This window comes from Pseudopodoces humilis, chromosome 9, assembly GCF_049639895.1.
Source record: "Pseudopodoces humilis isolate 2021_Gansu_Grassland_sample_001 chromosome 9, ASM4963989v1, whole genome shotgun sequence".
Classification (NCBI taxonomy): Eukaryota; Metazoa; Chordata; class Aves; order Passeriformes; family Paridae; genus Pseudopodoces; species Pseudopodoces humilis.
The window spans coordinates 33,882,427-33,895,171 of record NC_142208.1 but is presented as its reverse complement, the minus strand read 5'-3'; the positions used below and the strand labels follow the sequence as shown (position 1 = coordinate 33,895,171).

The following is a 12,745-nucleotide window of genomic DNA, read 5'->3' as shown; positions in this document are numbered from 1 at the left end:
AATCAATAATATCAGCTTGAAAGGAAAAGAGAGAAGAGTGTTCAGTGTGGGAGCGTCAGGTTGGATGGGGTTTGGAGCAGCCTGGGATTGTGAAAGTTCTCCTGTCCAGGGCAGGAGGTGGAATGGGATTGAGTTTTTGAGAGGAAAACTGTTTTCATTAAGGTTTAGTTAATCCTTTGTTAGAAAACCACCCAGGAGCACAAATCTGGGATCACTCAGAGTGATCTCCGAGTGCTCCCAGGGGAAAACAAAACTAAGGGAAACAGGAAAAACAGACAACAAAACCATGGAAAATAAAAAAATAGTTAGGAGGAAAACCAAAAATCACCCAAGCACACCGCAGCCTGAAACATATGGAACAAATCCATGTTTGAATCCAGAAGAGCCTTGAGGTAATTCCTCCAGGCACAACATCCATCCTGACTTTTATCATCTCTAAATGCAAACTGCTAATTGGTAATTATCAACTTCAGGAAAACACAGCAGCAAAAAGGTTAAAACAATCTTTCTGCTTTGAAAATGATGTCTCAAAACACATTTATAAAGGCTGGTCCAAGGTGGTTTAGACCTGCCCAGACCTGGTTTAGGGGCAGAATCTGAAGTTCTTAAAGAAACCAGAGGTTTTCATCCACTAAAAACAGATTTTGCTCACACAAATGTATTTGTATGAGTTTCCCATTGAACTAAAGTGGTAAATCTTTCCTAGGGCAGAATAAACCTCCAGGGCTAAGCAGGATTTATTTTAACCTAAAATAAGATGCAAAAGATGTACAAGAGATTTTTCTGCATTTTATGTGGCTGAAAACTGACTTACTCAAGTCATAAGGACAAATAAAGCTCTCGTGACAAAGTGGAGTCATTTAATTGTGCCAGAAGGCAAATTATGTTTATAATAATAATGCCAATTTTCTCTTGAAGCACACTGACTGGAATGATCAGTTCTGTAATACTTTAGAGTGGGAAACAAAGGTTTTGAGAAGTTCTCCACCCAAGTGTTGATTTTTAAAGCATTTTTCTGTAAAGGTGGGCAGCATTAGGCCAGGTTGGATGGGGCTTGGAGCAGCCTGGTCTGTGGAAGGTGCTCCCATGCAGGGGGTGGAACTGGGTGGATTTTAAGATCCTTTCCAACCCAAACCACTCTAGGATTGTGGGATCAGTAGGTTTAACCAGCTATGTTATGAATTGTCCCAGCAGCTCTAGGAAATAATAAAACACCTCCAATTAATACAAAGACTCCAGGAGAAGCAGGACCTGCACTTCTCTGAGCAAGGCCAGAACTGTCACTTCAAACACACTTCAAAGGCCCACTGCCTGCTTAAGATCATTTGTTTCACTATATTTAAATAAGAAACATCAACCAAAAAAAATATTCTTGAAGTCTGCTCGTCCTCTTTGCTGGTGAAAATCCATCAGAAGTGTGAGGAGCATCAGGATCATCCTGCTCTGTACCCACCACAGCCACTTCTGGAAAACCCTGCCATTAGGGGATTCAGTTAATATCAGTTATTTCCTGAGTCCCAGCAGAGAAGGGAGAACATCCAGATCTAACAGATCAATCCTTCTAAATCACTTTTAAGGAATTTTTTCTTTGTTTTTAATAGATGCCCATTTAAAAAAAAAATCAGCATACAGAGATCTAAGCTTCCCTCTCCCAGCTCAATGGGGTCTCTCTAATTTATACAGGCAAAAAAAAATATTCAAATGCAAAGATTTTGATGTTAAAGTCGGTATGTTTTAAAAAAGGCCTCCAGCAGGTGCACAAATTCTGTGTTTCACAGGGATTTAGAGTGTAATCCCCTTAGGCTGCTCTGAAAATTGCAGCCTATTCTTAGTTGCTGCCAGTCCATGTCAGCAAAATGGTTCTTCTTCATTATGATATTTTAATACTTGGGAGTGTTAATTGAGGTTAAGCTGAGGTTGTGCCCAGAACATTTAAAAAAAAAACCAAAAACCTGCCAGAAAATGAAAGTCTCCTGAAGATAATATGGAAAAATGTGTGAAAAACTGGAGATGAGATCTCCTTTCCAAGGGGAGATGCAGAGAAACTGAACTCACCTACATCCATCCTTGCTCCAGGACCTTCAAGGCCAGGCTGGACAGGGCATGGAGCACCCTGGGATAATGGGAGGTGTCCCTGCCCATGGAATTTTATGGGATTTAAGGTCCCTTCCAAACCAAACCGATTCTGGGACTCCATGACCTGCCCAAGCTCTGCACATCCAGGTGGAAACAGAAAATACAGGATCTAAGCTACAAAGGATGAAGCTCTGGAGCAATGGCTCCTCCTCAGTGGACATCAGAACATTTCACACAGAAGAGTCTGAAACTCCAGAACACCCCTGGGATCTGCACCAGGCCAAACCCAACTTCCATTTCTCTATCAAGGAGACAGATTTGCTGTAGGAAACTTTGCTTTGTCCAAGACATTTGAAAGAATTTATTCTTACCAAAAATAACAACTGGTTTACTAACAAAGGACAAAGTTTTTGGTCTCTCTCCTACACTGGAATAGTTCCCGAATTATTTTAGGAGGAAGGAAAAAAAGCAGCTTACACAAAACACTGCATGGCACAAGGAAAGCATCCTCACCCAAAACTCTGCTCTCCTTCTCCTGGTATCCAGTTTCTGCTCTCAAATCATTCCTAGGAGTTAAAACTGGTGGAAACTCTGTTTTTCAGGAAGTCTGCACTGAAAATCAACCTCACTGCCTAAACTCTGCATGGAAATGCTGTGCCAGGAGTGAAATCTTTGCTGGCGTGAAGGAGATGAATTCCATGCAAGTGTTTGTGTAGAAAACGATGTGAAAACAAGAAAGTAAAAGTCCAAAGCCCTGAGGTATCAACAACAGAATTCTTTCATGAGGAGATTAATTTTTAGAGAAATAATTGAATTTATACTGTTCTAACACTCACATAATTCAGTCCTGGCTAAAGAGCTCTGAAACTGCCAAACAGAAACCAAACACTGGGACACCATGGAGCGTTCTTGGGGCTTTCAGGGAATTCTAACAGGATCACTGAAGGAAGGAAATAATAGAAAATATGCAAAAATCATCTCTGAAAAGCTAAAAATACTCAGTAAGGAAAAACTGCTTTAAGAAGATTTAATCAATAATTAAATCCAACCAGAAAACAAATATTTTCATTATAACCAGTGAAGACTGAGAATTGAAAAGATGCTAAAACCAAGCGGAGCTGAACATGGCAGTTGAGAGATCAGGATTTCAAACTCATCATCCAAAAATCATCTCATTTTTAAACAGTTACATCCAAGGACCATTTTCATCAGCTTAACAAGTCAGTCTCATGCCAGCAAATACCTTTTTAAGTATATGGAAATCTGGAATTATTTTGCATTTAAAGACCATCAAATCATAGAATGGTTTGGATTGGGAGGGACCTCTAAGATCATCCAGTTCCAGCTGTTTGCAGGGCCACAAATAAGAATGAAAATGTCCCAAGTGGAAAACAACTTTAAACAAAACAACCAAACCAAGCTGGCACCAGCGCAGAGCGTTTATGGCTTTACCTATAAAGAGCACAGCCACATCCCTCTGAAGGCAGCTGCTGACTGTTCTTTATGTCCTCAGTAAATAAAGGCCTTCCCCAACTCATCTGCAAACTTTAAATGTTGTATCTTTAGTTAGAGCTTTTAGGAGCTGATCAATAGCTTGAGAAAAAAACCCATTTTACAAGTCTCAGGGTTACAGCGGGGACAATTTGAATGTCGGCTTCTCAAAGATTTGAGGAGGGGAAATGAAAACCAGGAATTGCTGCTCTTAGAGAGGACAAGAGCAAATATAAACCAGGACTGGGGTATTTCCCATAAGGAGGAACACACCAAATGGACATTTTGTTTTGTATGAATTCCTCTACACATCTGAAGGAGCGTGGGTTTGACACTGTTTTGGTTTTTGTCTTTTTTCCTTTTGTATGATCTCTGTATTCTCTCACATCATTTTGGAGCTCTCTAACCTATTTCATTAATGGCTCATTTTCCCAATAATTTTCCATGACTTTTCCCCTAGACAAAAAAACCGCACATATTCCAGAACTCCAAGCCCTGAGAAATGCAAGACCCCTGTCCTACATTGGTTCTTCCTAACTACCAAGGCTGAGAAAAACTCTCCAAGATACATTTCATGGACAAAGTACAGTTTAGTGCCTAACTCCAGAAAAGGGACTTAACCTAGAGAAAACTGCATCACCACCTGTCCTCCTAATTAGTACTTTCATCAATTATACTAATTTCCTAAAACCTATAGAAATGTACTCACCACTGTGAGGGTAGACTTTTCTGGGCATCTTTCCATAGCTGTCCCTGAAAGCCTTCAGTAAAAATCCACTTTTATATTACCTCTTACCCTAAATTTATCTCGAATTTTATTTTCAAAGTTGGGAAAATGATAACAGGCTTAGATGGGATTTTGGGAAGGAATTGTTTCCTGGGAAGGTGGGGAGGCCCAGAGCTGTCCCTGGATCCCTGGCAGTGCCCAAGGCCAGGCTGGACATTGGGGCTGGAGCAGCTGGGACAGGGGAAGGTGTCCCTGCCATGGCTGGAGTGGGATGGGTGGGATTTATAATCCCTTCCCACCAAAACCATTCCATAGTTCCATGATGTGACTTTTGTGTGACGTTAAAAACCAGCAATGTTGGTAATCTGAGCATGTTCCTCTGATTAAAAAGCAATTTGGAGGCCAAATAACAACCACCACCCAGAACAGCAAGAACTCCACATTCCATTTTGCTTTCAAAAGGAAAAAAAGTCTTAAAAGAAGTGGATTCACCCTTTTATGAACTTCCATTGGTGCCACCACAGTGCCAAGAGCTGCACCCACAGCCCCAGAGCCTTTGGCTGTGCCACTCATAATCCTTAAAATCCTAAAGAAAAGTGACACAGGCCCAGCTGATCGTTTTCTGAGCTACACAAACAGCCTGCAGCACCTCACAAAGGCTGATTTTTCATCCTGGGGACAGGCACATCAAACAGTTGGTGCAGAATTTCCCATTAACGCTTGAGATTGCACAGGCTGGATGTTTTGTCAGGTAAAAAATTAATTAAATTAATTTTTTTTTTTTTTTTTTTTCATATGCTGGATTTTTTATTTTTCCTCATTGTCAGGGCAGCAGAGGAGCTCTGTCCCTGCAGGGAAGGGAAGGGAAGGGAAGGGGCAGAGATGCCCCTGGTTAAGAAAAGCAGCCCTGAGTAATTGGAGGTCAATCAGCTGCACTGCCTGGCCTGGAGGGCAGAACCTCCCTGAAGGAATCCTGACTTGGGTCCATTTTCCACATCTCCAAAGTTCCCTGGACAAATTATTTCCCTGCTTCTTCTAAAAACAGCTTGGAAGAAACGTTGTCAGCACCTGCTTGTATATAACAAACCAAAATGAACTTTGAAAGAGCCTAAAATAGTGATTTTACAAAGAAAAATCTAAGTACCGATGCACAAATATTGAATTTTCAATTTTCATTTTAAACATATCTGCATGTCATTCATCTTCACAGGCAACTCTTCTATTTTAATGAGGTATATTTATTTTTATGACATTTCTATGTATAAAAAAAGTACCTGCATACCTTAAAAACCCCTTTTTAATTAAAAAAAAAAAAAAATTTAAATGCAGAGAACAAGCACAGGTGAAGGAGAAGTCACTGCTGCAAGAAACTTCAAACCAGAGAGTGACAAAGCTGCAGGCTAAGGGAGCACAGGAAATGGCATTTCAAAGGTATTTTCTTCCTTTCAACACAAACATCCCTACAACAAATCTTCAGACCTCACTGAGAGGCCCAAAATTCCTAAACAGATCCTATTTTGCATTATTATAGCCTGTACACTCTCCTGATATAATGAATTATGTGGTTTGATTTATTGTTTAATGTCCAGAGTTTGCTTAGAGCGAAAGTGGAGAAAATATTTATTCACCCCAAAGAAGTAATTTCTTAATTTAAGCTGAATAGGGCACTTTTGATGCTATTTTTCTAATGTCTGGATTCAATATTGAAGGTAAAAAAACTAATCCTGAAATTCTGATTATTACAAAAACAGTCATGGAAGGGAAAAACTTGTTAAAATAAAGAAGTTTTTTTACTGATTTCATGTTCTTGTCTTTGCAGGCTTTCCTATCGGACCGGTCAGGACACGGCCAATTGTGACACATGCAGGAACAGTGCATGTATTATCTACAGGTACCTTAAAAACACCAATATTCCCATTTTTTCCTGGGAGAGAGCAATGATTCTGTCATTAATGCAGGCTGGCCTCGATGTTCCAATCAACACAACAGAAATTTAACTCCACTGAAGCCATAAAATTCAAGCCCTGTGTAAATCAGAGCTGATTGTGGGCAGCAGAGCTGTGGGATGGGAAATGTTACAAGGTGTGAGCTTTGGTTTTAAATTGCTGGGGGTATTTAGGATTTTTCTGAGCAACAAGTGAACTTCAAATTTACTTTTATACTGTACCTACTTTAGATTTATTTTTATGGCCATAACAACTGGACTTGGGAAGTCATTTGGAGAGAGGGTCTGTAGATCAAAGAGAACCAGATACAGATCCCATTGACAGTCTGAGAGTGAAATCAGGGCTGGATGGGATTTTGGTCAGGAATTGTTCCCTGGCAGGGTGGGGAGGAGCTGGGATGGAATTCCCAGAGCAGCTGGGGCTGCCCCTGGATCCCTGGCAGTGCCCAAGGCCAGGCTGGAGCAGCCTGGGATAGTGGGAGGTGTCCCTGCCCAGGGGCTGGAATGAGCTGAGCTTTAAAATCCCTCCCAGCCCAAACCAATTTCTGATTTTATAAACTGAAATTCCTACCCAGGCTTTTTTTTTTGGCACATCCAGTGAAGGAACAACAGGCACTGGGCATCAGGTGAAGCCATCATGAGGCTGATGATGTTTCACACTGACAGCTTCACTGTCCTTCTCCTCCTCTGGAGTCCCAAAAAATCCAGCTGGCTGTTTGCAGGAGGAGCAGGTGAGGTGAGCACAAACATGCCTCAGGTTTGCAGCAAAGCAGGCAGTGCAGCACAAATGAAAACGCACAAAAATGACAATCCAGTGAAGACAGAAACTCAAATGAAGGCACCAGTGTAGGATTTCCCCCCTCGCTCTGTAATTCTCTGCTCAGTCAGCTTTAGGCAGAAGAGCTGGAGCTATTTATTTATTAACTTTCTCTTCTCTGCACAGAAATAAAGGAAAAAAGGATGGAAACCTCCAACTGACCACAGCAGGGTTCTGTGCAGGAGCAGGAACCAATGGATGTCTTTTTTCCTCCTTTACAGCCAAATTCAGAAGCACAGAAACACCCAAATCCTCCTGTGCCTCCCCTTTGCTGTGCAATTCCTGGCTCAGAGCAGCCTGGAGGTACAACACAGCACAATTCCATCAGGAATTATCCACATCCCATTAGCTAGGAAAAAAAATCCAGTTACAAATTTTTGCAAATCTTCATTTCTACTCAGTGGATTTCAAGTTAAGGAAACTTCCAGCTTCCACTCTTGCACTCAATGCAAATGGGATTACTCCAGAAAAGCAAATTGGGAGAGTTTTCCCACTGAGAGAGGTGGAGTGGGCAGGTCCAGCTCCCCATTCCCACCTGAAATGCCTTTGGATATTTGCCCCAAGCCACGCTTGCAGGGGATGCTTGAGCAAATCCAGCTCAGCTTGGTGCCAGTTTAGGAGAATTCCCACTGCAGGAGAAAAGGGGATTGCCATTCTGGAGACAGGATAAGGCAAAGGGATAAACCAGGAATTCCCTGATAAAAGCAGCCCTGGGATGTCCTGTAGGAACTTCTGCTGCTCCACGAAGCCCTGACACCTCTGGGAAAAGGGCAGCAGTTCCTGAGGCAGGCTGGGATTAAATCCAGCTGCTCCCTTGCCAAGGGTTTGCACGGAAAATGCTGCAGGGAGTGACCTGAGCTCTCTTTAGGGTGAAACAGCTTTTAGGAACAGAAATTAAAACTGTTCAGAAATCCCTGAGTTCTTGGAGGGCACTGGACCTGTCAGAGGTTCAGCAGGAGGTTCTTAGTCTTGAGCTCTTTTTCCCAATTAACACAGGAGAGACTTAAAATATATATAAATAATGCCCTTATGGGATAAATCAATATTTCAAGATAAATCCTTCACTTTGCCTTAACTGTCTGTGTAGGTTTTTGGAATGTGATTTAATTTTCAACATATTAATACTAAAAAAAAAAACGTATTTACAGCTGTTTCAAATCTTTATTTTCAAACAACATCTTAAAGGAGTGACTGAGTTACCCAAGTGCATCCTGAGTGTCAGGCAGAGCACAGGTGAGGAGGTAGAAATTCAGGAAATTTAAATTCTTCCCCCCTCAAGATGAATTTCTGAGTATTGGCACAATGGAGCACAAAAGCCAGAGACAGTGGAGAAAGCAACAAAAAAGCTTTAAAGGGTTTTTAGTATCCAAAATATCAATACTGTCAGGAATAAATTCTAAGAGTCTTTTGGGAATACAGTTATTTTGCATACGAAACTTAATTTTTTTTCCTAAGATTACAAATATATTTCATATTACTTTCTCTTTATATTAAGAAGAATATATATTTCTTATGAATAAAATATATAATATATATTCCAAAAATTAATATATATATTCCTTTAAAAAAAGAAATAAGGGAAAATCAAGTTGCTGTCTCATTAATTTTTTTTAAAGAAACAGGAAACTGATCAAATATTAAACAGTAGCAAAAAGACAAATTAGCAAAACCTGAAGCTGCTTTAAAAATCAGGAGGAAAAGAAAGACATCCCCATTTGGGTATTCCATTTTCCTCAAAATTTGATTTATTTCTGCAGTAAGTTCAGGAACTTGGAACTCCAGACCCAGGAATCACTGTCACCTTCTCTCAGTGCACCAGAGCAGCCACAGCCTTAAAACTGACAGGAAAAACTATTCCTTGGAGCCATGCTCAGGCAGAATTTAAAACAGAAGTCAAAAATGTGATCAAATTGTAAAAAAACCCAACCACTTGATCATTTTATCCAGCAGTTTCAATAATCATGAGGTCACAGAACACTTCCAAAATCACCTACAAACACGAGACAAATTTCTGTCTGATGTTGATGCACCATTTTTAAGGACAGAAAAGGAGTTTTAGCAGGGGGTATTGCCAGGATAAAGTCAATTTAAATCCTGAGGTATTTCAATAAAAATTCTGTGTATCATGGTAAACATGCAATTTTTACAGTGCAGTAAAATCTTGCTGTTAAGAAGGAATTGCACTGAAATGCAGAAACTGTAGCAATTCTGAAATACCCAAAAGCCAGGTACACTGAAAGCTTCCAAACCTGTTTTATTCTTTATCTTTTTTATTATTTTTATTATTTTTTATTATCTTTTCCTGGACCTGCCCTTTCTGCTCCTGTTTAATTTCCCATCCCATGGGAATGTTAATCCTTGATCAAGAATCTGAAAATGGGGCTTCTCTTGAATATTTTGTGTATTATTCTCAAGCTTTTAGTGTGAATTATTTCTGGGAAGGAGCATCTTGTGGAATTCCTGCTGGACTTCCCTTTAGGCAGGGAGGTCAGGAATTTCCAACAGCTTTTACAAGGAAATTTCAGCTTCTGGAAGGAAACTTTTAGGAGCTGAAATCCCAATTTCTGATATGGAAGGAAAACAAATCAACATTCCACTACTGTAGTTCTGTGGGGGAAAAAAAATCACTCAAAGCTGTCTCAGCCATTAATTTGGTTACCTTTTACTCCTCTAATTTATGCTGCTGTGTTTTTACTTTATATTAATTTAAGGTGGACTGTCACTATCCAGCAGAAAATGTATTATTAGAATCTGTAAAATGTAATTCAATCCAAGGAGTGTAACAGGTTAAAATATGGGGATAAAAGTTAAGCAGGCAGCACAGAGCTGGAAAAAGTTCACTTGTAAAGGTTAGATACTTAAATATTAATTATTCAAATTAAAAAAATGTGGCAATAAAAAGTGAGCATAAGGCATCAATCCCTAGGATAGCAAGAGCTTAACAAAATCAGGTGGTTCAATGCTGAGAATAGCAATTTTCATCACCTTTTTATTTCCTACCCACATTAATTAATTTACATTTTCTCATCTTATCTCTGGACTATAAGATGCTTTTTGGGAAAAAAATGGATCTCCAAGGCTCCAGAATGCTGGCAGTGCTTTGGATCCCAGGCTGGGCTGACTTCTGAGCTGAAACAGGAAATTTAGCAGCGATTGCTAGGGAGTGCATTAAGTTCATTTTCAAGTGATTAGTGCTTCTCTGGATCCCATTTTTTCCAGGATGTGAAGCACCAATGCTGTGTCATCCAATTAATGTGACCCACAAGGAATTCTGTAATTCCTGCTTCACCTCCCCTGCCCAATGCCCAGGGTTCAGCTGCCCTGAGTGCCTGCAGGATTTGAGGATGAAAAGGGAAATTCAGGTGTCATCTGAGGGGCTCAGCTGGAGGGGAAGGAAAAAGAATTTCCCTGGAGGCAGGAAGAGGAAAAAACTGCCCAGAGGCTGTGCAGGCTCCAGCCTTGGAGGTGCCAAGAGACAAGAGGGGGAAGGAGCTGGAGTGAGTCCAGAGCAGGCACCAGGATGATCAGAGGGATGGAGCAGCTCTGCTGTGGGGAAAGTTGGGAGAATTGGGATTGTTCAGCCTGGAAAAAAAAAAGCTTTGGGGTGACCTTATTGTCCCTTCCAGTGCCTCAAGGAGCTGCAACAGAGATGGAGAGAGACTACAAGAGTCTGAAGTGACAGGACACAGGGAATGGCTCCCAGTGCCAGAGGGCAGGGCTGGGTGGGATTTTGGGCAGGAATTGTTCCCTGGGAGGGTGGGGAGGAGCTGGGATGGAATTCCCAGAGCAGCTGGGGCTGCCCCTGGATCCCTGGAGGTGTCCAGGGTCAAGTTGGATGGGGCTTGGAGCAGCTGGGACAGTGGAAGGTGTCCCCACCCAAGAGGTGGGAATGGGATGAGTTTAAAGGTCCCTTCCAACCCAAACCAACCCATGATTCCATGATTCTCTGATAAATCCCTCAGCACCTCCATCCTAAACCCAGATTTCTCTGACTCAGCAATTCTCCAGTAACCAACAGATCATGAGCAGCCAAAACCTGAAAATGATTCATGACAACGTGTGACTGTGCTAGAAAGTAAGAAGACCCATCCATATCTCAGAGCTTGTTGCTCCATAGCCTCCCACAGTCCATATGTTTAATCCCAATGGTTCTCACTCCTCAAATTCTGCTTTCAATCCCTCATGCAGCAACTAAATTAGAAAAGGTTCACTGCTGCCTGCAGGCAAAAAGTAAACTCGTTAACATAAATTGTCAGAAACAAAAAGCCAAAACCAGCAAATTCATCACATCAATGCCTCAGATCCCCCGAAGGGGCTCCAGGAGAACTGGAGAGGGACTGGGATGGAGGGACAGGACACAGGGAATGGCTCCCAGTGCCAGAAGGCAGGGATGGATGGGATATTGGGGAAAAATCCGTCCCTGGCAGGGTGGTGTCAAAATAAAATCATCCAAGGGCTGCTAGTTGATTTTCATTTGGCCCAATTTTCCTGCACTGATACACAGGCAATTGCCCTAAAATGGGAAGTTTTGGTTGCAAACCTTGTAAGTCTGCAGTGATTCTGGGGACAAAACAAGGAAATATTTATCACAAATAGAATTTTACTGCTTGTAATTATTGATAAAAACAGCCCCTCTGTTTGGAGGAAGAATTTGGGATAGACATTAAACACGGAAAAGCTCTCAGTGCTCCTAATCTAACAATATTTAACAACATGTAGGGAAGTAAAGCTTTAGGATGTCCTGACCAGGTGTGTCAGGCCAAGGTTTTTATTAAATACTATTTAAGATTCGTCTCTTGTTTCTGTAGGGCTCGTTCAGAATTGTCAGTCTATTGAAAAATGGGATTCTATTATTAAAGAAAAAATGCTTCTGAAGCAAGTAATTCCCATCTCCGTGTGTAATGCCAGGAGAACAGGAGAGTCCTGGATAATTAAGTTAATGGAGTTATTATGGGCAGGCTTAAGGGACAAAATCCAAGTTTGAAAGTGAAAAGAGGCACATGGCAGGGAGGATATTTCAGGAAAAGGTCATTTGGAGAGAGGACACCTGGAGATGCTGAGGGGACAGAAATAGCACTGAGTAAAACAGGATTGGCAGAGCTGTGACAGGTGACAGAATCAAGCTCAGGAATGTAGCTCGATAACAAAAATATCAATAAATCCTACAAATATGGAATGTTTGCTGAATTTAATCCCTGGAAGTGGCCAAGGCAAGGTTGGTCAGGGCATGGAGCAACCTGGGATAGTGGAAGGTAGGAACTGGATGATCCTGAAGGTCCTTTCCAACCCAAACCTTTCTGGGAATCTGTCATTGATGATGATTAGTAGAATTTCATATGATTAATATAAAATTAAGGAGTACAAATAAAGCCAGCTGTAGATAATAGAGAAAGAAATGTGATTTTTTTTTTTATAAAAGTCTTATTTATTTCTGCAGCACAAACAGGGATAAGTTAAAGCCTAAGTTTTCAATTAAATAATTTGCCTGATGGAGCAATTCCATTAAAACACCTCCAATGCTGGATAAATTGATGCTGATAGACACCAATCAATTATTCTGCAAAACTTACTGTTCTAAATGCTGAAATAACACAAATGTTTTTCCTTCAGCCTCTTTATACCCTTCAGAAGGAAAATATTTCCCTTGGATGTGAAGAGCTGGAAGCTGACCTGTGCTGCAGCAGCAAAA

General features: G+C 41.0%; 2 protein-coding genes across 4 annotated transcripts in view; one reads left to right on the top strand and one right to left on the bottom strand.

Annotated features, from left to right (window-relative positions):
* Positions 1 to 12,745, bottom strand: part of DOCK1 (dedicator of cytokinesis 1) — a 261,997-nt gene that overhangs the window by 159,455 nt on the left and 89,797 nt on the right. The window lies entirely within an intron of this gene.
* INSYN2A (inhibitory synaptic factor 2A) overlaps positions 1 to 12,745 on the top strand; it is a 39,943-nt gene that overhangs the window by 22,328 nt on the left and 4,870 nt on the right. The window contains exon 3 of the mRNA XM_005528841.3: positions 6,114 to 6,185. Within this exon, the coding sequence (XP_005528898.1) occupies positions 6,114 to 6,185 (72 nt within the window). The remainder of the gene's footprint in view (positions 1 to 6,113; positions 6,186 to 12,745) is intronic.